The sequence below is a fragment of the Macaca nemestrina genome, chromosome 10 (genome assembly GCF_043159975.1).
Source record: "Macaca nemestrina isolate mMacNem1 chromosome 10, mMacNem.hap1, whole genome shotgun sequence".
Taxonomy (NCBI): Eukaryota; Metazoa; Chordata; class Mammalia; order Primates; family Cercopithecidae; genus Macaca; species Macaca nemestrina.
The window spans coordinates 25,678,195-25,704,210 of NC_092134.1; the positions used below are offsets into that span (position 1 = coordinate 25,678,195).

The 26,016-nt window shown below is 46.4% G+C and overlaps 1 protein-coding gene across 5 annotated transcripts in view; it reads right to left on the reverse strand.

Annotated features, from left to right (window-relative positions):
- Positions 1–26,016, reverse strand: part of ABTB3 (ankyrin repeat and BTB domain containing 3) — a 339,095-nt gene that overhangs the window by 64,734 nt on the left and 248,345 nt on the right. For 4 of the 5 annotated variants that reach the window (XM_011768941.3, XM_011768940.2, XM_011768939.3 and 1 more), the window contains exon 4: positions 14,653–14,805. In XM_011768941.3, the coding sequence (XP_011767243.2) occupies positions 14,653–14,805 (153 nt within the window). Of the gene's footprint in view, positions 1–14,652; positions 14,806–14,952; positions 15,080–26,016 lie in introns of those variants that run through there. The other variant, XM_011768942.3, reaches the window with a different exon arrangement.

Genomic DNA, 26,016 nt, shown 5'->3' on the forward strand with positions numbered 1-26,016 from the left:
ATATATACACACACAATATTTATAAATATATAAGTGAATATATGTATATATACACATATGCTTATATATATATATTACCTATCTATATGTGAATATAAATATGTGAAATAATATATGTGAATGCATATATATGTGTATAAATAAACATGCATACATATATGCTCATTCACATATATCATCTTATCTAATCCTTACTTGAATCCCACAAAATTCATCTTAATTTTTTGGAAGAGAAAATGACAGCACAGAGAGGCTAAGAAACTTTCCCAAGGTCACACAGCTAGTCAGTGGTAGAACTGAGATTTGAAACCAGGCAGGCTATTGCTGGAGCCTATTCTTCCCGCCCAATTCCACTGCCCCTCTGTGCTATCAAAGGCCTTCCACATTCGCTTAGATTCTCTTCCAATGCTGCTGTCTGGGCAGCTAACTACTAGATGCCAGGTACTGGGTGAGGTGCCAAAGAAATATATATTCCCAATCATAGGCTTCAAGTTTAAGGTTGTGTTGCCATTGCTCCTCTGAGAAGTTCCCCACCTCTCAAGCATTTCTTTTCCCTCCCATTGCAGCCAACAAGGCCTGCTTCCCACTCTGAACACACATTTCCCTACTGCTTTCTTGCCTGTATGCATGGGGTGCTCCTCAGGTCAAATCTGCTCCCCTGTGGCTTGCTTTCCTTCAAATCATATTCTAGAAACAGATCCCATATACCAGCTTCTGACTTGCCGGGTTCCAGAATGTCAGTGCTGAAAGAGATTGCACAGCCCAACTCCTCACCTTCTTACGATCAGGAAACTGGGAGCACCGGAAGGATTGACTACTTTGTCTGAGTCACAGTCATATGTAGGAAAAAAATCCATCTTTTTTCCAAAGTCATTCAGCAAGTCTCTCCATGAACACATTAGGTTTGCATAGGTTAGTGATTCTCAACCAGGGTCGATTTTTGTCACCCAGGGGACATTTGGAGACATTTTTGACTGTCACACAAGAGGTGCTGCTGGTATCTAGTAGGTAGAGTCGAGGGTGCTCTTAAACATCCCGCAATACACAGAGTGCCCCCCACCAACAATAGCCCCCAGCAACAAAGAATTATCCAGCCCAAATGTCGTAGTGCTGAGGTTAAAAGACCCTGGTGTTGGGTAATACAATTTTTTTGCATCATCTTTTATATATCAAGCAGTTCCCATTACAGGATTTTGTAAATGTGACAATAAAATGGTGCCTTCAGAAATGAGTCGTGAAATGGCAAATCAGAGGACTACATGTCTGAGTCAGATACTGGCCCCCTCCTCAACACACTTTCCCAAGAATGCTGTAGTCAAACTCCCTATCATAGGCTTCGAGTCTCCTGGTTGATGATTTTTTCCCTTTTCTTTTGGGTAGCAAAAAGATGAACAAATTGAGAGTGCTTTGTGCTGAGGTAAGTCACACCAAGATCTCTAAGCACCTTTCTAAGAAAGAAAGAAAAAAATTATATTATCTCAGCAAATGGAACATGTAATGCTTGCAAAAGTTCCTAGGAGGAATCTTTGTCCAAAAATCATGCCCACTTGCTGTTTAATGCTGCTACTAAAGTACAGAAAATAACCAGCTCATTAAACCTGCCTTAGATAAGGTAAAGCAAGTGATTCCAAGTCCTCCTCCCTGCCAATTGTTTCTGACTCGGGAGAGATACCAAAAGACAGAAATTCTGGGTCTGTCTGAATATGTTAAAAAATACTTATTTCAAAAGCAAGGGCTGCAAACACCCAGGAGAAGGAAACTATGGTGCACATGTCTGAATGCGTTGTCATGTGATTTTGAGTAGAAAATGATGAGGCAGCATTATCTTGCTTCAGCATCATGGCTTATGTTCAAAGAGTCAAAAATGAGGGCCACCTCCAGAGAAGGTGTCACCTCTAATTAAGGATGCAAGCCCTTAATGCATCTTCTTTGGCAGAGATTGTTTGCTGTCTTTCAGACCTTACCTTTTTTATGTATTGCTGCAGGTCTTGAATTTTTAGCTGGACACATGGCTGCTCAAATAAAGACTACATTTCCCAGAGTCTCTTGCCGCTATATATGGGCATATGACCAAGTGCTGGCCAATAGAAAGTGAGGGGAAGTGACATGTGCAATCTCTAGGGGCATGCCCTGCCCTTCTATTTTCTCTTTTCCCACTGGGTAGATGTAGTCCTGCTGGGTGGGGCCATGCAGAGGAAGGTATCACCCAAGGGATGGCAGAGCAACAAGAGGGAAAGTGGCTAGGTCCCCAACCTTGTGGAGTTGCCCAGGGTTGCTTATGTCTGGACTGTTATATGACGGAGATTTAAAAACTCCTATCTTATCCAAGCCACAGGTATTTTGAATGTCCATTATAACTAATGAATCTATATCCTAATTAATCCATTCCACAAATGGTTTTCAAGTTTAGATCAATTCAGTGAAGTACTTCAGGGAAGTGCTAAGTATATGCTAGCTAGTGGGCTCGGTGCTGGAGATTCAAGATGAAAGCACACACGCCATCCACCCTCCAAGGAATTCTAGAAAGAACTGACTGCCTTCTTCATAACAGTTTTCACCAATAAACAAACCAAATTCCTGAAGTGTTAGGGCAAATTTCTAGTGTTCCAATCCCCAAATGCACTCCTAGTAACACCAGTCCCACAAGATGCCCTATGATGGGTCCACAATTTTTTTCTGCAAAGGGCCAGATAGTATGTTAGGCTTTGAGGACCACGTGTTCTCAATCATAACTACTCAACTCTGCCACTGTAGTGGGAAAGCAGCTGCAGAATACTAAACAAGTGGGAGGGGCTGTTTTCCCACACAACTTCACTTATAAAAATAGGTAGCAAGCAGCTATAGTTTGCTCACCCCTGCTCTATGGTAAAATATTTACACAGAATAACCTTCTTTTTGAGGGTTATGGGAAACATAGGATGTTAAAGCACTGAGAATTTTTTTTAAAGCTCATTTAATTTTAAGCTAGTGTTCCTCGAATTTATTGAATCACTTAACCCTTCTTTATAATGCATATTCATATCCCAGAACTTGCTTTCTCAATGTGTTATTGCAAATACTGGCTAGGTAGATAACTTTCATTGTTAATGAATTATTTTCAGCACACATAAAATATAGAGTAATATAATGACCACCTACATGCTGACCATCCAACACAATTGAAATAATAAAGCCTTACAAGCACAAAGGCCCCTGCACCCCGCCTCTTGACTCCATCATCTTGTCTACCTTTCTGAGTACCCTCTCTCCTGAATTTGACATTTGTCATTCCTATGCATGCTTTATTCTTTTTACTACATATATAATTTCCTAAAAATATACAGGATGTTTTGCATGTTGGTGAACTTTATAGAAGTGTTAGCATACTGCATAAATCCTTCTTCAACTTGCTTTTTTTGTGTAATATTTGAGAGTTGGCCATGTAATAACAGGCTGATCTAGTTCATTTCTTTTCATCATTACTTGGTTTTCCATCGAATGAACACAACACAATATAATTTATTTATCCATTCTCTCTAGGCAGCTTGTTTTTTCCTCTCTTTTGCTATTACAAAATGCATTTATGAATATCCATGTACATGTCTCCTTATTTCTATATGGGAAGCCTTTCTCTAGGGTATAGACCTAGAGTAGAATTGTATCTTTTCAAGTTTACTTTAAAGTAGATCCAGAGTCCCCTCCAGTGGTGTTTAAGAGTTTTCACTATTCTACATCTTTGCCTGAATTTGTTATTGTCCGATTTTATTTATTTATGTACTTTGGCCAATCTAACTGGTATGAAATACATACCTGAGTGTGAGCTTGAACTGCATTTCCAGGATTACTAGTGAGGTTGGGGGCTTTTCATATATTTCTTGGCTCTTTGATAGAGTATTTCAATGCTAAGGCTTCACAGTGAGTTCTGGCATTGGAAATGCTGATGACGCTAGATTGATGTAGTGCATCTGACTTCCTAAGAGGAACTGAGGCTGGAGGCTGAGCCTTTCAAGATGGACCCAAAGGCCTGGTGCAAAAGTGACTTTCACATTTCCCATTTATTCTTTGATTAGGGCTGCCTTTCTAGTAGAGAGAACGTAGCCTTTGGAATAAGACAGACCTGACTCAAATTCCATATGGGTCACATTCTCCATATAACCATGGGCAGGTTTCTTAACCCCTTGGAGTTCCAAGTTCCTCAGGTGTGGAGAAGAAAAGAAAGCCCCTTGTAGGGCTGAAGGAAACTGAATGGAGGTGGGCATGAGAAATGCCCAGAACTGGGTCTGGTCCATGCAGGCTCTTGATTGTTCCTGCCATCTTGTGGAGATATAAGAGAGGGCATGAGCTGCAGTTATTCTTATTTCCTTTGCCCGTGACATGCCTCAGTTTCCCCCACAGGTAACAGTGTCCCTGCATGATGTGGTCTGGATATGTGTCCCTGCCCAAATTTTAATTCCCTGTGTTGGAGGAGGGGCCTGGTGAGAGGTGATTGGATACGGGGGTGGACTTCCCCCTTGCTGTTCTCATGATAGTGAGTGAGTTCTCATAAGATCTGGTTGTTTAAAAGTGTTTAGCTCCTTCCTGTTTGCCCTTTTCCTCCTGCTTCAGCCATGTAAGACTGGCCTACTTCCCCTTCCACCATGATTGTAAGTTTCCTGAGGCTTCCCCAGCCATGCTTCCTGTACAGACTGTGGAACACTGAGTCAATTAAACCTCTTTTCTTCATAAATTACCCAGTCTCAGGTATTAATAGTTCTTTATAGCAATGTGAGAACAGACTATTTCCATGCCATTTTGCATATCTAACATCTGACCACAAAACTGAATAATTTTCAGAGCTAGAAAGCACTTTGGAGATCATTCAATCTGGTAGTTCTTAACCTTTTGCAGGGTGATTTAATGAAATGGCATGTATGCACTGAACGTTGTGATGTCTACAAGCTTTTTAAAGTATGGGACTGGTTCCTTGTTACCAAAAATACTTTTGTCCTGGTTTTGTGCTAAGCACTTTGTACTAAGCACGTGACTTTGTAGTAAGTACTGCTGGCCTGACTAATTGCTAAGGAAAGATAATGTCCTCATGTAATTAATATTTTAAACTAGAGTTTGGGAGCTTTGCTGGCCTGAGGAAATAAGCATCTTGGTTAGAAATTTAATAGACTCAAGAGTAGGCCAAAAATAAATAAATATATAATCGATAAATCCCTGTTTCCCAAGAAGCCAAATCCCACATGGCTAACTACATACCCTCAATACTGCCAGCCGGAATATGAAGGCTTACTTTGGAAGCAAGCCTCAAATGCCATTTAAGATGTAGTTCCCTGTGTTGCTATAAGTACCAAATGTGTTTCTGTTTTGCTTTTAACACTTTGGAAGCTCAGAACTAATTCCATGTGTTGGCAAACTGTCTGCTGCCTGCAGTCTGGTTTCCACCCACACCAGCCTGTTGGAACTGCTGTTGTAAAGGGCACTAATGAATTCCTCACTGCCAGCCAGTGGCCTCCCTTCTCTGCTGATGTTGCAACCTTGGATTCTGGTGACCTCTTTCCATCTTAGTTTCCCTGGTCCCTGCTACTTCATTCTCTCTAGGCTCTTCTATGACTGCACCACTCTTCCTTGTCTCAGTGACTCCTCTTCATCAGTTGCTTCCAGAGGCAACGTCCTCCACACCCACAGCTTCAACATTCACCTGTTTGCCAAGTGCCCGCAAAGGCTTCCTTAGTTAAGGCCTCTCTTCTGAGTTCTACACCGAGTTCTCACCTGTCTATTAGTGTGTTTATGTAGAAGCCTTTTTGCATCTAAATTAATAAAGGAGGCTGGGTGCAGTGGCTCATGCCTGTAATCCCAGCACTCTGTGAGGCTGAGGCAGGCGGATCACTTGAGGTCAGAAGTTCCTGACCAGTCTGGCCAACATGGCGAAACCCTGTCTCTACTAAAAAAAAAAAAAAAAAATACAAAAATTAGCCAGGCATGGTGGTGGGCGCCCATAATCCCAGCTACTTGGGAGGCTGAGGCAGGAGAATCGCTTGAACCCAGGAGGTGGAGGTTGCAGTGAGCTGAGATCACGCCACTGTACTTCAGCCTGGGTGATAGAATGAGACTCCATCTCAAAAAGAAAAAAAAATTAGTTCAGGAAAAGTCTCGGTCTTCTCACTTATAGTACCACGAACACACTTCCTATCAGCTCTGCATCCTTCATTCATTCAACAATTATTGATTGGGCCCCAACTATGTGCCAGGCCCCACAATCAAGGCAACTTATTTCTGCCCCAGCCCTAAAGAGAGGAGGAGGCCAGCTGTGAATACAAGTCCAGGCTGTGAACCTTTCTTCTGTAATAGTCCATGCCCCCTTGTGTCTCTCCTAGTCTCTGCTCATTCTGCTCACTTGGGACAAGGCCCAGCCAACCAGGGGCCATGTTTCCCATCTGCACAGATCCTCCTTCCCTTCTGCTATCTTTTCCCATTAGTGAGCCCCTCTCTGATTACAAATGCTAGATACAAATGATGGATGTTCAACTGCTTTGATTATGGTTTTGGATGCCAGCCAGTGATGGCTTTCCAAATCTCATATTTCAGAGGCAACAGAAAACCTGAGTCACACAGAGGAACACTGGAGTCACAGGTGGGGACAGTGACTCCCAAGCCAGACAGTCCCAGCTGATTTTCTTCCAGCAGTGGCAGAAGGTCCAAGACACACCAGACCTCAGTGAGAGTTACCAACCATATCCCAAATGATACACTGCCACATCTCTTCAAGGCATTTATTTCCCCTTCTTTTCAGAGGGCAATGAGGCTATTGTTTTTCACAACCAGAAAGAACTGACCTTCTTGGTCGAGAGGGGAGAAAATAAGCTAATATTTCATGTGCATTTACTACGACACAAGTATTGTGCTAAATGGTTTCTATACATTATTTCATCTAATCCTCTCACAACCTTATGAGGTGGGTAATAATTATTGTCCTCATTTTACAGATACAGAAATTGAGGCCCAGAGAGGTGAGTAACTTGCCTAAGGTCACACAGAGTAAGTGGTGCAGCCAGGATTTGAACCCAGGCAGTCAGGCTGCAAGTCCTGTGGTTCTAACCACAGTGCTCTGCTTTCTTTCTGAGCAGATGCTGGAGTGTGGACCTAATTCCCTGGTAAACTTGCTCCAATAAAGAGGCCTGATAAGGACTCTCTCACTTGGATGGACAACCAACATTTAAAAAATGGAACCCGGCTGGGTGGGGTGGCTCATGCCTGTAATCCCAGCACTTTGGGAGGCTGAGGCGTGTGGATCACCCAAAGTCAGGAGTTCCAGACCAGCCTGGCTAACATGGCAAAATCCTGTCTCTACTAAAAATACAAAAATTAGCTGGGCATGGTGGCACATGCCTGTAATCCCACCTACTCAGAAGGCTGAGGCTAGAGAATGACTTGAACCCGGGAGGCGGAGGTTGAGGTTAGCTGAGATCATGCCACTGCACTCCAGCTTGGGGGATAGAACAAGAGTCCGTCTCAAACAAACAAACAAACACCACACACACACAAAATGGAACCCATTAGTACTTCTCCCACATTGTCCTGTGCCGCATTTGTTAAAACCATCCCTAGCTACACACTCTCCCATGCCAGAAACTTCAGAGTCAACTTTTAATGTAAACATTTGGTGAGGGACCTACTAGGCAACACAGGCACATGCCACAAAACCCAAGATTCCAAGTCTGTTTCCCTCCTACCACTGCCTCCCAGTGTTACGGGTTGACCTGTGTTCCCCAAAAAGATACATTAAGTCCTGACTCCTTTTCCATGTGGGTATGACCTTATTTGGAAATAGGGTCTTTGCAGATATAATCAAGTTAAGATGAGGCTATTACAGTGGGCCTTAATCTATTTTGACTACTGTCCTTACAACAAGATGGAAATTTGGACACAGACACAGAGGGAAGAGGGCCATGTGAAGATGGAAGCAGAGATTGGAGTGATGCTGCCACAAGCCAAGGAACGCCTGCAGCCACCAGAGGCTGAAAAAGTCAAGGAAGGATCCTTGACTTTAGAGGGAGGCTTTTGAAGGAGTATGGCCCGGCAGCACATTGGTTTTGGATTTTTAGCCTCTAGAAAGGTGAGACAATAAATGTCTGTTGTTTGAAGCCAGCCAGTGTGTGGTACTTTGTAACTGCAGCCCTAGGAAACTGATACTCCCAGCTTCCCAATTCCCCTCTTTGGAGACATCTCTGGTTATCCGTTTCTTATCCATCCTTCCAGAGGCAGCCTAAGCATGTACAGCAAATACACGTGTGTGTATTTCACACAAGGCCAGTGCTGACACTGTATACCCTGCTATGTATAGATTATTTTTTATTTGAGAACACTCCAGGACCATTTTTTAAATTGTGATAAAATAGACATAACATCAAATTTATCGCTTTAACCATCTTTAAGTGTACAGATCTGTGCATTAAGTATATTCACATTGTTTTGCAACCATCTATCTCCATCTGAAACTCTGAACGCATCAAACACTCACTCCCCCATTCCTGCTCCCCCTGCCACCAGGGCCACTTAGAATATTTATCACTCCCTCTTCTTGACATTCATCACCAAGTCCTGCTGCTTCTGTCTTCTCTGTTTCTGTTGCATCCTTCCCTGTTTCTCCATCCTCACTGCTCCTGCCTTCCTCCGGCTGTCAGCCTCTCACGTGGATCACTGACTCCAGACTCCCCTGCCTCTGCCCGCCTCAGCCCACTGTCTACAATGCCAACAGCCCGTCTTTCTAAAATATAGATCTGTTGTCATTTCCTTGTTTACAAATCTGCGACAGCTCCTACCCCTTGCAGATACTGCCACAGTTCTTTTGTGTAGCATAAAAGACCTTCCATGGTGAGTTTGGTCCTGCCTTCAGCTCTGTAACCAATGCCTGGTGCAGGGCCCATCCCACAGTGGGTGCTCCCTGTTTGTTGAGCCCTATGCTCTCTCTGTCTGAATTCCTTGTGTTTCTTCCAACAGTTTCCCACCTTGAGGCCTTTGCATATGTGGTTCCCTCTGTGTGGACTTATTTCTCTAATGCCTTCTCCTCTTCTTCCCCGTTTTCACCTTCTCCACCTGATACATTTCTTTATTCTTCAGGATTTCAATCACATGGCACCTCAGCAGGGAGGTCATTTCTTGCTCCCTCAAACCTAGATCTCTACTGACCTCCCTAGAGCAGTCACCACATTCTTCTGTAATTACGTGTGGGCCTCTCTGCCCACCTCCCACCCAGCCAAGCACAGAGCAGGCCAGCACACCGCAGGTGCTCCACACATGTTTGCTGAGTGCAAGGTACTAGCCTGGCTCCTCAGGCAGGCTCCAAGGCCTGTCCCTGACTCTGTGAAGTGAGGACAGCTGAACCCCAAAGCAACTCCCCAGGGATCAGGCAGAGGGCAGTTTTTCTGCTTTCTGGGAGGCGCTAATGCATTGACATCAGTTCGGGGGAGGCAGTGGCTCCAAATGGGTCACCACGGGGCCGTGGCGTGGAGTGTGATGTCTGCTGGAGGTGAAGAAGGGGTTGGCAGCCCAGCCAGAGAGTCTGTGGGGAGTTGCAGGATTTGTTCAGGGCCAGCTAAGGACAGGGCATTCAAGGAGAGAGGAGAGAGAAGTTTCTGACTCTGTGAGAGGCTGGGGAGTTTTCCAAGGCCTCATAGAGCCACGTGCTGGGCCCAGGTGCTCAGCCTCTGCAGGTGACCTGTGGAGGGAAAGATTGGGGAGGTCCGAGGTCTGAATTCAGGGGTCAACGTGTGGACACGACTGGGGGAAATGGCTGGTGCGGATGCAGCTCTAGATGGCTTTTGGAAAGCCATAAGCCCCTTGCCCCATAAGATACCAAGCCTTTCTTTAAAGCAGGAGCATGACCCTGACTCTGCCCCTGCAAGGTCCTGAGGAGCTGTCCGAACCCCTGATGGATGTGTCCCTCCCTCCTCACTTCCTCTCTACCCCTCACCCTGTTTCGCTTTCTTTGTGGCACTCAGGCTCTATGAAATAATCTTGCTCATTGGTTCGCTAATGTTTACCATCCGTATCACCCCAGTGACATTTAAGTCCTGGGGACTCCATGTCTCCTGACCCCAGAAAAATATCAGGTACCATACAGATCTCAGGAGGGAATGGATGGTAACTTTTGACACCAACGGTTGGAATTCCCCTTATCTGGATGATCTTCTTCTCAAAGGGCCACAGAGGTTGTCCTGTGTGGGCTGGGCAGGCCTCAGCACCCCATTCATCTTTGGTAAATGAACCTGAACTTCCAGCTGTCATTATAGAGTCGTATTTTAGGAAAAGTGCTGTTGAGGCCCAGCCTTCACCTTATAATCCAATCTGGCCCACACCAGACAAATAACAAAACCTGTCAGCCTCAAAAGGTGCCCAGGGGACCTGGGAAGGGTTGAAAGTAGCAGGTCATAGAGTGGTGCAATTCGTTAAATTCATCCCTGACCCCCGCCAAGTTTCCCCAGCTCACAAGGCAGCTGTTACTACCAGCTTTACAGAGGATGAACCAAGTCCTGTGAGATGGGGGAGGGGACTTGCCCAAAGTCACCTGCTGGAAAGCAGCAGACCTAGATGAGAGCATCTGTGTGGGGATTGGCACTTAGTAGGTGCTCAATAAATAGAGCAAAGGCAAGAATGTAATGACTCAGGTTTCCTGGGTCCCATTCTAATACTCTTTGCAGCTTACCACCCCTAAACTTTCCCATTCTGGAACAGCTCAAAATCTGGTTTACATGGCAGAAACACTCGCAAAATGAGTAACCATTTTCTGAAATAAACTCGTGGTTCAAACAGCCCCCAAATCCTGTTGATAGGTACCATTTATCAGCTAAGAGAGGACTTAAGAACACCGCTGACTACCTTTATTTTAACACGGCCTTCACTCCAGAGCAGAAAAATGGCCTCTTACATGAGGAAAATGACAGTATTTACTCTGTATATTTCAAAACCAGTAATTAAGAAAACATAAGAAACCCTGTCAAATGTATTAATTGCTCTTTTCTTCCCTTCCACTGCCCTCCCCACTCCTTCACCTTCCAAAGAACAAGAAAAAAGGCGGGGGGGGGGGTGGCGGGAAGAATTCACAGGTTTGTATTATCTGATACTTTAATTAAGGAAGAATAAATGGGACACCACTGTGAGCTTAGAAACGCAGCCTCATGGAATGGAATTCCTTTTTGAATAAACCTGATCACCATGGTGAGACATTCCCTTAGCTGCATAAAGACAAAAGCAGAGCTCTGGCAGCTTTTGATCAAGGTCACTCTGCAAATCAATGGCAGTGCCAGCATCAGACCTGGGAATCCTTGACTCTGGTCTCTCTGTCCAGGCTGGTATCCAGGCTGCCTCCCACCAGGAAACCTCGGCCAGCTGGTAGGTAATTATATGTGGTAATAGTCACTGACACTCCAGCCGCCAACACCACGTCCCAAGTTCCCGCATTGTTAGAACACCAAACTGCCTTCCCCTTTCTAGGGCTGTTTATTTAGAAAGAAGGAGCTCAGCTCTGACTGACTCAGAACTAGGAGCCCACCCGGCAACTTCTAAAATGAATGTCTGGGAGGGGAGAGAGGCAAGGAGACTGTAGTTTTACATTATTTGCCAAGTCCTCCATTCTAGCCCTGCTCTGCCTCAGAGCAGCTGTGTGACCTTGGACAAGTCCCATAACCTCAGTGGGCCTCAGCCTTCTCATCTGTAAAATGGGATAATAAAGGCTGTCTTGCACAGTTGTTGGGGACAGCTATGTACACGCCGCATGGACTGTAAGTGTAAGAAACAGGGTGGGTCCCTGTTATCTATCTGTTGGGTGTCTTGAAAGAACAAAACTTCTTTGATCCTGTTACCTGCAAAATGGAGACAGTAATTCCTACTTCATGTCACATTAAATGAGATTAGAAAATATACGTGTAGATATATCTGTATGTTGATTAGTCTGAAAAATGTGTGTTCTTTTTGAAAGAAATAGTTTATCCTTTCATGTCCTGAATTTTTTGTAGCTAATAGAACTTGTAAGTCCTTCACTTACTATTTAGGTAAGCTAACTCAATATTTTAGTTTTCTCTTTGAAGATGATTTCCAAATCAAATGAAAATTTAGCTCGAACAATCAATCAGTATATTTTCTGTACACAAATCATCATTCAGGAGACAAATGAGTCAAGAATGAAGACATAAATGATTAAAAAGAGCCCAGGGACTCAGAGGAACCAACTTCCTCTGTTCCTCTGTGCATTCTGGCCTGTGTGCACATCACATTCACATCCTGAAAGCCAGGGCTGAGGCTTCAAACTGGACAGATGCTGAAATTGAAATCCTTGGTGTGACTGTCAGAATGACACACAATTGGTTGCTGGACCATGCAGAAAGAACTCTGTGCTGGGGGAGGGGTGCAGAGATGGACAGTGGCCCCTGAGGCTCATGTTCAGTCTGCAAAATTGTGAAAAGGGACAGAGCCATCCAGAAGATAGCATCCTCCGAGAGGGCTTGTCTAGGTCTAGGGTGAGGGAGCAGAAAAATGACACATGGTTGTATCAGTGGGTCTCTGGGTGTGATATGTGGCTCCCAACTCTGTCACTTACCATCTGTGTGATGTTGGCAGAGTTACCTAATGTCACTAAGCCTTGATTCCCTCCTCTGCAAAATGGGGCAGCACTGCTTTTTTCTGGATACCAATGTTTGTTTTGAGGCTCTTATGAGAAAGTATTAAAGGTCTTCAAAAATTATAGAATAATACCTAAGTAGGAGCCGCCTCATTATTTCAGTGGTAGCAGAGGCTCGGGGAATTTAGTTAAAAATGACCGCTTTATAGGCACTTACTTCCTTTCAGGCATTGTTTGAGTGAATAGTGCACATTCATTATCCCACTTCGTGCTCACACCAACCTCTAAGCAGAGCTGCTATTCACATTTCCGCATTACTCATGGGAAAACTAAGGTCCAGAGAGATTAACGAGCTTGCCCAGGTTTGCACAGTTGATTAACTCTGGTGGTGAGATCTGGACCCAGGCAATGGCATCCTGGAGCCCAGGCTCCTAACTTTTAAGTTGTGGGGTCTCCTGAAGGTATGACAAACAAGGAACGCTTTGTCAGTTAGCACTAAGAAAACATCTAACCTTTCCTGTCACCCAGCAGTCCCAGGCTTCCTGCAAAAGGAAAGCAGGAGCTGCAAAGACATCCAGGTTGGAGATCAGGGCAATGGGCAGGAGTGGTGGGAGTGAGAATGTCCCCCCCACCCCTGAAAACAGGAGGCAGGACAGTCTGGTGGCAGAGGCTGGACTTAGAATAGGACCACAAGAATTTCTTCCTTGGTACCTCTACCTACAAGCTGCTCTACCAATGGTTCCTAATCTGTAAAATGGGAAGATTATGCCAACCTCATGACGCCCCTTCAGGGATTAAAGGAAAGAAATCTTTTGTTGCAATTGATAACTAGCACATAGTAGGTACTCAGTGAATGACCTCACCTCTCCCTGAGATGGGCTGTTATTGTAGGTGGCAAGGTACAAGACATGGTGGCAGAACCAGAAAATGCCTGGACAAAAATCTGAAGGCAGAAAAGCTCAGTGGTTAGAACTATGATCCCAGGGCTCTGGGTTGCCTGAATTCATATCCTGACTCTATTATTTACTACTCCTGTGACTTTGAGCATGGTATTTAACCTATCTGTGCCTCAGTTTCCTTACCTTTGAAGTGAGCATAATCACAGTACCTACTTTACAGCGTTTGGGAAATACTCATCTGGGTAAAGCACTTAGAACAGTGCTCGGCATGTGGTAAACATCCAATAAATGCTAGCAATGATGACTTTGACTAGCTCTCTGCATGTTCTTGGGCTGAGGGACAGCTCTGGGCCTTCAGGGGGCTGTTTCATACCGCAGACCCACTATTTCCTTGCAGAACCCCAATCAGATCTGAAAGGGCAGAACTCTCCGCCCTTGGCCCAGTTGGATGAGCTGTGAAGGACAGGCAGTCTCCCATCAGTGGGTAGGAGGGGACTTGAAAATGATGACAATGACACCTGGGAAACAGCTGGGAGCGGGGGGAGTAAGGAAAGTGCATGCTCTTAGGTTTGTGCGTGTGCGTGCGCGTGAGCACACACACACACACGCCCCACTGGATTTATGTGCTTTTTGCATTTAAAGCCAGATTATGACTCACCTGAGTGAGTTCTTTCATTTCTCTTGCTTTGGCTCACAATGAGCACCCACGCAAGGGACCCCTGAGTGACCCAGGAGTAATTCCCACCTTGATGGAGGAGAGCCCTGGATACAGGCCTGAGGAATGCAGAGAGGACCACTCCATCCTCACGCAAATGAAAACGCAGAGGCGCTCTCTGACCCAGCCAGAAATTTCACTCTGCAAGGTTTGGTTAGAAAACTACAGGAAGACCGGATTTTACCGGGAGAGGAGAGAGAGAGGCAGAAGCTAGGCCCAGAGAGAATAGCCAGAGAGAAGCCACACCGACATCTGTAATCTAAGAATCGGGCCTCGCCGCGTTCTTTAATCCCTGCAACTCCAGGGACCTGCTTATTGTTCAGCCCGCGCCTGCCACTTCAACCAGGGAGCCTCCACCCCAGCGCCGCCGAAGTGTGCGGGGCTCTAATTGGAGGGGTGGAGGTTGCGAGCCCGGAGCCCTCCCTCCCCCGCCGCCCCACGCCGGCCCCCGCGCCTACCTGAGCTGGCGCGGTTCGCAGTCCACACCGGGCAGCAGCAGCCGGGCCGCCTGGCGGACGTCGTCGCTGTCCATGGAGAAGCTGCGGCGGTGGCCGGCGTGCGCCACGGCCACCCGGATCCACTCCATCAGCGGCGGCAGCACGAGGAAGGGCCTGCGGCGGGAGGAGGGACCCAGAGATGCGCGTTAGTGCCTCCCTGGAGGCAGGGGCTGCTGGCTCGGCCCCACCCCCTGCTCGGGGGATTCCCCCCCCCATCTCCCGACTCCCCAGCCCACTCCCCGCTTTCCCTGGAGACCCTGCCTCTGAATTCCAGAGTAGTGGGAGAGCCTTTGGAGACATCCGGACCGCACCGGTGACCCCGGGGCAGGCTCTCTGGAATCCTTGGGCCTCAGTTTCCTCATCTGTAACCTGGGGATAATGTCACTAGGAAAGGCTAGGAGGTAACTGATCTGGGAATATTATCCCTTTCGGCGATCATGTGAACATAAGGATGAGTCACTTGAAGCACCAAGCGCAGGGTCTGGAGCGGCGGAAAACCAATCAGCGCCCGGTGTTATTTCTATTTGGGGCTCCCTGATTGTGGGCCCAAGCCTAAGGTGTCCGCTAGCGCTTCCTTCCCATCTGCAGCCTGGTCCCTGTTGTCTTTCTGGAGCTCTTTCAGGCTTCAGCTCTGCCCAGGCAACATGCTGCCAAAAGGCTTTAGCACCTGGAAAAGGCTCTCTAAAGAGAGCCAGGTTAACAGGCAGCCTTCCCCCAGACCCAGCCAGGCTGGGCAGCCGCCCAGTGGCGCCCACAATTTGAGGCCCCTTGGACCTTGGTCACACCCCTGAAACTCTGAGAGCCTCAAGTTCCCTGCCTGCTAATTGGATCATGGTAGGCTGTTGCAAGCTTGTTGCAAGCATTAACTGAGACAATGCCTACCACTGAAGGACAACTTTCTAAGTGCAATGCATTTGTGCCATCTTCCTATTTCTTCTAGTGATGATAAACTCTGTCCTCACATTAGGATTACTGGAGAAGATTTTGAAAAAATAATGACACTTGAGTCCTGTCCCAGGCATTCTGATTTAATTGGTATAGGGTGCAGATGGACACAGGTAGTTTTTAAAACCTCCCCATGTGAATTTAATGTGCATCAGAATTATCTGGAGAGTTTGTTAAAATACAGACTGCTGGGTCTCATTCCCAGAGTTTCTGATTCGATAGATCAGGAGAGGTACCCAGGAAATGCATTCCTAACTGGTTCCTGATACGGATGCTGCTGGTCTGAGGACCACATTCTCAAAGAACCCCTGCTCTAAAGTCATCGTGAGAGGGCCTGGGAATCATCTGGCTCTATATCCAGCGATGGTGATTGTGTTAGAGTCCAAGAACTTAATTTTAACAGGCAGCCCCTGCGATTCTGATTTAGGTGGCCCAAGGACCACACTTTGAGAAACGCACTATGTAGATCCAAAAGGTTTCCTGCCATTCAGCAAGGGTCAGACGAGCATGAAGCCAGTGGGGTTCCCCAGGTGCAAAACTGAAGGAGGCCAGGTTGTGCAAATACATTCTGGGCATGTTTCTTGCCGCCCCCCGCCCTGGGGCTGCCATTCAGTCCAGCATGACCACCATGGCATTGAGAAGAGGATGACAGGTAGATGGGGTTACAAGTCAGCCAGCCCCCTTGAGAAATGCAGATGTCATGAGCTTCCCAGAAAGTTTTTGGTGGCAGGTGCCAGTTTTCCTAACGTCAGATCTATTTATCCGATGTTAATAATATTCAGCAGCTCAGCCATTTACAGTCATTCATGGTCTCATCTGAATGCCTAGGACCAACCTCTGTGCTAGTTATGATTATGCCCATTTCATTGATCAGGAGCATGATGTTGATTCAGGTTAAGTATCATGCCCTGGACCACAAGACTAGCAAGAGCTGGGAGTCAGACCCAAGTTATTTGACTGCATATCCTGTGTGCAGAAACCCCATGTGATATCGACATTCTGTTGTCCAACTTGGTAGCATGCACTCTGTTACTCAGCATGCACCTGTCACCCCAGGGGATCTGATCAGGTCATGGACTCTTGCTGGTATGCAATGGGCTAATTCCTGTTCATGCAGCTCAGCCTCCTGTCTGTAAGGCTTGAAGCCCTTTAAAAATCCACATCACATGTAACCTTCAAACCACAGGCTAAATCCCATTTCTCCCTAGATGTTCCTCCTGACTTTATCCCACTTGAATCCCTCGCATTGTGGGCCTCACCCCAGAGGACTCCTCTGGCCTTACCCGCTGCTTCTGCAAATGCCCCATTAGAATGTAAACTCCACCAGGGCAGGGAATGGGGACTTCTTGGATCACCACTCCTGCTGCAGCCCCAGGACGCTGCCCAGCACACTGTAGGCATTTAATAAATATTTGCTCATGTCACAGACTAAGATTTACCAATTTCTTACTCGGTGAAACCAATAAAATTGCGTTTCTGGACCTGTGGACCTATCTGTGGGGCAGAGTCCCAAGGATTTTCTGCCTGAATCAGCCTGCTTCTTAGGCTGTCTCCCTCATTCTCCCATTCTCTCCATCACCTAAACTGAATCAGGCACTCAATAAACACACATTGACTTGAAATTGAATTGGATTCTACTGTCTCAGGTGAGCAGAACTTATTTTTGTCACAGTGTTTCCATCACTGTTGGAAACCAGCCCCAAGTGCTCAGAGAACTCCTCTCTGGATTAGGTTTCAGAGGCACCTCCCACCATCATTCTTTTGCTCAGTGGCCCCAAAGCACAGCCCACAACCCTGAGTCCCTGGGGGACTGTATCTCCATCACAGAACTGCCCTTGGGCTGCTGCCTTTCATGTTAGATGCCAAGCGAGGCCCAGGGCACACAGCCAACGCCTGGTGAATGCCAAAGAATAGAAAAAAAAAAAAAGGCTCTGCTGCCTTCAAAATAACACCTTTACCAAGACAGCTGGCAAGCCCCAGAATAAGACACCTTGAACCGCAGGATTCCAGCCTCTCCTGGAATTTTCTATGTACCTATTCTCTCCTTTCAACATTGCCTTCTTTTTGTCACTCTGACCTTAATAGTTTATAAGCTCATGAATTCTTTGCCAGTAACTCATTTAAAAATCTTCTTATCTTGTCTACTCAGAGGGGAAAAATAGCATTATTTGTGATGTTTTCTTTGGAGGAATTGGAGATGGGAAAGAATTCAAGGGCCCTGAGTTGAGGAGAGGGTGGAGAATGCTGAAGAAAAAATCTTGCATTCTCTTTATACATTTTTTTTAAGAGAACAATGTTCCACTGGTTGTCTCCTTTATTCTGAAGTTGTTTGCAGTGACTAAAACCCAAAAGAAGCTTGAGGAGCTCATGGTTTAGTGAAGTGGTTCTTAGACTTCGTTGAACATCAGAATCACATGAAGAGCTTGTTAAAATGGCAACGGCCATGATTTTAAATCCAGAGTTTGGCTCCGATAGGTCTTGGGGTAGGGCCTGGGCATCTGCATTCTAAATAAGCTCCCCTGGAAATTCTGGAGCAAGGCAGGTTTGTTAATCCCTGACTGGGTGGCCTGAGATGAGCAGAGGAGGGAGATGGTCCACCCAAACAGGACAGTGGCCATCTACATCTTCACTGTGGTGTTAGGAGAGGTATATAGGGTGCAACTGGAGGCTCTGGAAGGAAAGAGAAAGCCGTGATGGGCTTCCTTGCAGGGTCAAGCCAGCACGTCAGCTCAGGATGGTTGTTGAGCCCAGATTCAAGTAGGAGATGGAGAACATACACGGACACAGCCTTTCTCTGAAATGGTGAAGAGAGAGCTGGTGATGAGGCTGACCATCCAGGATGGAAAAGGAGTTTGGCTGGGGAGTCTGCGTACTAGAAAGAATGTTACAGGATGTGGAGAAGGCCTGGTTTGGGATTCCGCAGAACTGAATCCCAGCCCTGGATCTGGCAGGAACTCACTGGAGGGCTCCTCTGGCCCATAAACGTTTTGGCTTTCAGTGTCTTCACCTATAAAATGGGGTGAGTTTGGATCAGATGGTCTATTTCAGGGCTCAGCAAACCTCTTCTGTAAAAAGCTAGCTAGTAAGTATGTTAGGCTTTATGGGCCATATGGTCAGTCTCTGTTGCTACTACTCAACTCTGCCATTGCAGTGAGAACAGCCACAGATGATACACAAATGAAGGAGCTTGGCTGTGTTCCAATAAAACTTTACTTACAAATGCAGATGGTAGGTCAGAGGTGGCTACCATTAGCCTGTTCACTTCTTTCCAATGCTAATATTCTTTGATTCTATTGGAAAAACCAGTTGCTGGGGCTTTAGGAAGTACCTAGTGTGTGGACTAGGGAAGATGGAGAGAAAACCATGGAAGTCCTAATGATAGACAGAAAGTTTTGGGGAGATCAGAAGATAGGACCCTCCCACAAAGAGGTCATGGTTGGATATGGGGAATATTGAGCCACAGGCATATCCAGAGGTAGTATATTAAAAGGTATTGAAAGGGTTGCTGAGGGTGAGGTTGGAGACGTGGTAAAGAATGTGGAGTAGACATGTAACCTAGGAGTGAGAACATCCATGGGGTCTGGAATTCATCGCACACGCTAAACTGCCTTGTTCTGGGGTTCAGAGAAAATACCTATTATTATGGGCTGAACTGTGTTCCCCCAAATTCCTATGTTACAGCCCTAGCCCCCAGTACTCAGAATGTGCCTGTATTTGGAGAGAGAGCCTTTGAAGAGGTAATAAAGTTAAAATGAGGCCAATAGAGTGGCCCTAATCTGGTCTGACTGGTGTCCTTAGAAGAAGAGGAGATTAGGACACGAGAGACACCAGGGTTGTGTGTGCACAGTGCGGCAAGAGGGTGGCCATGGAGAGCGGCCTCAGAGGAAGACAACCCTGCCAGCAGCTTGATCTGGGGCTTCCAGCCCCTCCAGAGTGGGGAAGAAATCAATTTCTGTTGTTTAAGCCACCTAGTCCATGGCATTTTGTTATGGCAGCCCCAGCAAACCAATATATTTGAGGTTGGACATTTTGAAGAAAACTTGAGCAAAGGGTCCCCAAACCAAGAAATCCTATTTTGAGGTTTCAGTCTGCAGTAGAGGGGCTTCAACTGGAAGCTCAAACTCCTTAGAAAGCTGATGGTGTTTGGTTTGTTTCCTTTGACCTAGTGCAGTAGGGGATGGGGTCAAAGCATTTGAGGATTGTACAGTGCTGTGGTTAGGGGCACGGGCTCTGGAGAAAGACTGATTGGAACGGGATTCCAGCTCTACCTTCTAGCGGTGGGAACCTTGAACAAGATATTTCAATTGTCATGCCTCAGTTCTCTCACTGGGAAAATGGGGATAATAACAGCACCCACTTCAGAGGGTATGGTTGGCTGAAGAATGTCCCCACCCCTAACCCAAGATGTCCACATCCTAATCCCTATAACCTGTGAAAGCTGCCTTATCTGGCTAAATGGACTTTGCACGTGTGATTAAGTTCAGGATCCTCCAAGTGGGCCCTAAATGCAGTGACAAGGGTCTTTATCAAAGGCAGGCAAGAAGGTCAAAGGAGAAAGGAAAAGAAGCAGTGGAAGAGGTTAGAGTAATGAGAGGAGGAGCCACGAGCCAGGTAATGCAGGCGGCCTCTAGAAGTTGGAGAAGGCAAGGAAATAGATTCTCTCCCAGAGCCTCCAGGAGGAACCAACCCTTCCTACACCTTGACTTTAGCCCAGTGAGGGTGATTTTAGACTTCTAGCTGCCAGAACTGTTAAGAGAAGAATTTTGTGTTGTTTTAAGCATCCATGTGTGTGGTAATTTTTTACAGCAGTCACAGGGAACAAATAAACAGGGTTATTGGAAGAATTGAATGGGATGATGTATGTAGCGTGGCGCCCAGTACCGAGAAAGTGCTCAATAAATGGGGGCTGTTATTATCATCACCACCAACATTGTTTTTAGCATCACTCACCTTCTCCCTGTCAGGTGCAGGAAAAGGCCTTGCTACACAGAGCGACATAGAGGGATGTTCCTGCCTTTTCTTTACAAATAGATGCAAACCTCTGCAGTTGCTATAGCCTTCCCTTTGTAAACTATGCGGCCCTGACTTTTCATCTTTGTTATTTGTTGAGTGTTTCTTAGACTGGAGAGGAATTTAGATATTTGTGGTTTAGGAAGCTCATAATTCCAGAGACACAGAGAGTGAAGGAAAAGCAGCTACATTGATAGTAGACCATATCCGGTGCTGGTTTCTATAGCAATACTCATTGTAACATCACTGCATCTGTGGGCACCAAAGTCAGGAAGATGGTAGAGGTAAGAGGTGGCCACGGCTGGTTACTATAGTGACAGCCCTACTGTGCGAGGCACGGTCCAACTGCCCACGAGGGTGGTTTCTGCAGATGTCCTGGAGTGGGGGAAGCCAAGGTAGTGTTCTAGGTCAGTGCTTCTTAAATGTTTCTGTGCCTTTGAGTCACCTGGGATCTTGTTAAAATGCAGATTCCGATTCAGAGGGTCTGGGGCAGAGCCTGAGATTCTGCATTTCTTTCATTTCTTTCTCTCTCTTTTTTTTTTTAGATGGAGTCCTGCTGTGTCACGCAGTGATCTCGGCTCACTGCAACCTCTGCCTCCTGGGTTCAAGCAATTCTCCTGCCTCAGCCTCCTAAGTAGCTGGGATCACAGGCATGCACCACCACGCCCAGCTAATTTTGTATTTTTAGTAGAGACAGGGTTTCACTATGTTGGCCAGGCTGGTCTTGAACTCCTGACCTCAGGTGATCCACCTACCTTGGCCTCCCAAAGTGCTGGGATCAGAGGCATGAGCCACCGCACCCAGCTGAGACTCTGCATTTCTAATGAACTCGAGGTAATGATGCAGCTGCTGGTCTATGGAACATATTTTGAGTAACCATGACCCACAGGGAATCATGACTCAAGCCAGAAACCAGGGAAGGTGAATTCTGTTATTAAGTGGGGGAGAAAAAGGGGTCACAGGTCCAGGAGACAATGGAATAGAAGGAGTTGAGCTGGTGCATCAGATTGACAGAGCCTGGTTCATGAGCCTTTGTCAAGCTGCAAGTGAGGTTGGGAAAAGTTAGTGCCTGGTGGCTTCAGTTTTTATCATAAAGGTGGATTCTGTCTCCACCTGGATTCTCATTTAGTCTTCCAACAACCCTATGAAGCACTTCAGTCTTGGGGAGTTTGTTCTGAACCAAGCATTGTCTGCAGACGATTTTGTATTCATAGCAGTATTTAGTATCATCCTGGGAATATAAGCACTTGAGAAAGACACCTTGTGATGTTAATTTTATCTATCTACTTGGCTAGGTCACAGTATCCAGATATTTAGTCAAACACTAGTCTGGACATTACTCTGAATTTTTAGATGAGATTAACATTTAAATCAGTAGGCTTTGAGTAAAGCAGATTATCTTCCATAATGTGGATGGGCCTCATCCAAACAGTTGGAGGCATTAAGAGAAAAAAAAGACTGATTTTTCCCCAAAGAGGGAATTCTGCCAGTCGACTTGAGCTGCAACCTCAACTCTTTTCTGGGTCTCCAGCCTGCTGACCTACCCTGCAGATTTTGAACTTGCCAGTATCCACAATCTTGTGAGCCAATTCCTTGAATCTGTGTGTATATATAAAGCATATTAGCCAAGGCTCTCCAGAGAAACAAAACCAGTAGGATATGTGTGTGTTGATCAATCTGTCTCTCTATCTGTCCACTCACCATCTATTCCTTCCATCCATCTATCCATCCATCCATCCATCCATCCATCCATCCATCCATCCATCCACCCACCCACTCATCCATTCCATCCACACATCCATCCATTCATCCACCCAGCCACCCAGCCATCAATTTATCCAACCAGCCACCCATCCATTCATTCATCCACCTACACATCCACCCATACATCCAACCATCCATCCATCCAATCTCCTTTCCACCAACATGTACACACATCCTGTGGGTTCTGTTCCTCTGGAGAAACCTGACTGACACACTCCTGCAATGGGATTTAGTTGCATGCAGGGACATAGCCTTCTCTTTCTACTGCTGATTCTGCCTTCCTCACCATCATACACAATTGGCTGAGGCAGGGAGGAAGCTCAGTGTGCTAGATCCCATGGAGGACGACTTCCCCACATCCTGACTATGCACAATACACCACTTGGGAACCATGAAACAGAGGCCTCGTGGAGAGAGTCAGTGCTTTTAGGGAAAAGTAAGCCATTTTGTACCAAAGTACAAGTCTTCTGCAGTGTGAAGGTCAGTGCCACTTATGAGTGATTACATAAATTGCCTGAAATGGGGCAAGGGGGCAAAGGGCACAGGTGAGGAGGTGATTTCTACGGATGCTGCCCAGACACATGTGACTGACCAAGGAAGCATCTCTGGCTTTCCAGCTGCACATCCTAAGAAAGGTGATTTAGAGGGCTGAGGGCTGCAAACAGCGCTGAGGACAGGCAGGTCTAGGCAGAGCGAGCAAAAATGATACATGAATAACAACAACCTCCACCCCCCCTGCAAACAGCTACACATTCCCTAGGCTTCATTTCCCTTCCCATCCCAGAGAAGGATTCCTTTTCTCTTCCCTGCTTCTGCTTCCCTGGGGACTTGGCTCAATCACTTATCTCCCTGCAGTCCCATGACTTCAACCTCCATCTCCTCTCTGTATGTTTCCCATCGGTATTTAGGCATTCAACATGCTCCAGGCTCTCACAATTTAAATAGGATGTGAGCAAAACTGTAAGAATTCACGGTCCTCCTGGAGCATTAGCCTGGATGCTCCATCTAGTTCTCCATCTTCAGGGAGTCTCCAGATCACCTGGGGAGTTGGTGAAAATGGATATTCCTGGGTCTGTACCTTTTGCTTGGTGTGTTAGTTTCCTATGACCGCTGTAGCAAAATACCACAAACTTGGTGGCTTGAAACAACAATCTGGTGGCCATATGTTGGACTTCTGGCCTCTCACAGCTCTGGAGGCCAGAAGTCCAAAATCAAGGTGTTTGCAGGGCCTCCCCTCCCTCGTGGAGATCTAGGAGAGGGTCTATTCCTTGCCCCTCTCAGCTTTTGGTGGTAGCTAGCATTCCTTGGCTTGTCGCTAGTCACTCCAGTCTCTATCTGTGTCTTACATCACTTTCTCCTTCTTTGTGTCAAGCATCCCTCTCTCTTATAAGGATACTTGTGATGAGATGTAGGGCCCACTCAGATAATCTAGGAGAATCTCATGTCAACATTAACAGAATCACATTGGTAAAGACTGTGTTTCTTTATAAAGTAGCATTTTCAAGTTCTGTGCATTAGGACTTGATCATTTTGGAGCTATTTGTGATTTACCCTGCTGCACTTGGCATCTGCATCTTATCTCTTATTCTCTGTAGGTATTTTCTGATGCTGACCAAAGGCTGAGACCCTCAGGTCTAGAGAGTGCTAGCTGTGAACTGCAGGATGCTCAGCAAGCTCAGTGTCCATCACATACCACGTGGGGACCAGCCAGCCAGACTGTGCCTCTCTCTGCTAGCTGCTGCCTGTGCCACAGACCGGCCTGGTTTAGGAAGGCAGAGGCCTCTGTGGAGGAACCTGATCTCAAATAGGGTGGGATGATGATGGGGTCCAGGATATAAATGGCCCTGGGAGGGGAGCCACAGCCTCAGAAGTGGAGAAGCCACAGGCTCCGTGTGAGGCTGCCGCAGAACACTCCTTGCAGGCTTGGGCACAAAAAATAAACATCCAGGAGGCAGCAGAGGCTGTACAGCTTCATATCCTGAGAGAGGTGGCTCTAGAAGCCTAAAAGGGCAGGGCCTGGCCTGGTCAGGGCCAAGAGGCAAAAGCCAGGGTGGGCTCCTAGGGGCCATGTGGGCCTGCTTCTGCCTCCAAAAAAAAAAAACCATAAAAATTAGCAAAAGGCAGCACACAGCCTTACAGATTACAGAGGAAACCCACTACACTTTCACATCTGGTGCTGATGTGGTAGAAAAGGTATGTACTCTGACGATGTTTGTGCCAGGCTTCATCATTTGCTAGCTGTGGGACCTTGGGCAAACTACTCACCATCTCTGTGCCTCAGTTTCCTCATATGTGAAACAGGGGAACTGTAAGGCCATACCTCAGCATTATTGTGAAGATTAAGGGAGAGAATGTCAGTAAGGTGCTTAGCACATAGTAAATGCTCAACAAACTTAGCTACTATTGAGGGCTTGTTGTATGTGAAGCAAGGCTCTGAGCATTTTTCTGATGTTAGCTCATTTGATAATGACAAGAGCCCTAAAGTAAGTGCTATTATTAGATAATAAAGTAGAGGCACAGAGAGATTACCTAACTCACCTAAGGACACACAGTTATAAGCAGCAGTGCCAGGATATACCACAGGCAGCTGGGCTCAGAGCTAGGCCTATTACCCATGCATTATATCATTTCCAGGCAGAGGCGAACAGCATGTGTACAAAGGCCCAGAGGCAGCCGGGAGCCTGGTGCTTTGGGCCTCAGCTTGTTGTGACTGGGGCTGAGACACAGAGAGCAACGGAAGGAGAGGGACCGGTGGGAGGCAATGTTGGAGAGAGAGGCAGGGGGAGAGGCAGACAGGTAGGGCCTGCAACTTCTGGAATAAAACTGTACGTTCCTAATATTTTTATTCTTCCTCAGATAGGATTGCAGTTGAAAAATACAAAATCAGAAATGTATTTGAAAAAAAACCCATCAAGAATGGATTGATATCCAATCCCACTGGAAACAAGAAAAAAAAAAAAAGAATGGACTGACAAAAACCCCTCTAAGAAGGTAAAACTATAGATTAGGCATAACCCTTTATATAGAAAGTTAAAAAGAAGGGCCGGGCATGGTGGCGCATCCCTGAAATCCCAGCACTTTGGGAGGCCGAGGTGGGTGGGTCACCTGAGGTTAGGAGTTTGAGACCAGCCTAGCCAACATGGGGAAACCCCGACTCTACTAAAAATACAAAAAATTAGCTGGGTGTGGTGGCGCGTGCCTGCAGTCCCAGTACTTGGGAGGCTGAGGCACGAGAATCGCTTGAACCCGGGAGGTGGAGGTTGCAGTGAGCCGAGATCACGCCACTGCACTCCAGCCTGGGCAACAGAGTGAGACTGTCCTGAAAAGAAAAAAACACAAGAAAGGTAACAACGAATATATTTATACTGGGGCAGAGGCTGCTGGTTTTCCCTCTATACGTGTTCTCCTCCTCTTCCTTAATAATGAAACTCAGAATCTTTAGTTGGGCTTATGACCATCCAGCATGAAGATTATATTTTTTAGCCTCCTTTGCACCTAGGAGACAAGTTCTTACAATGACGTCTAAGCAGTGGTTCCTTGTGAGACTTCCAGGAAGGGCCCTAAAGGGAAGAGGCCCAACCTTCTCTAGTCTTCCTTCTATAAGCA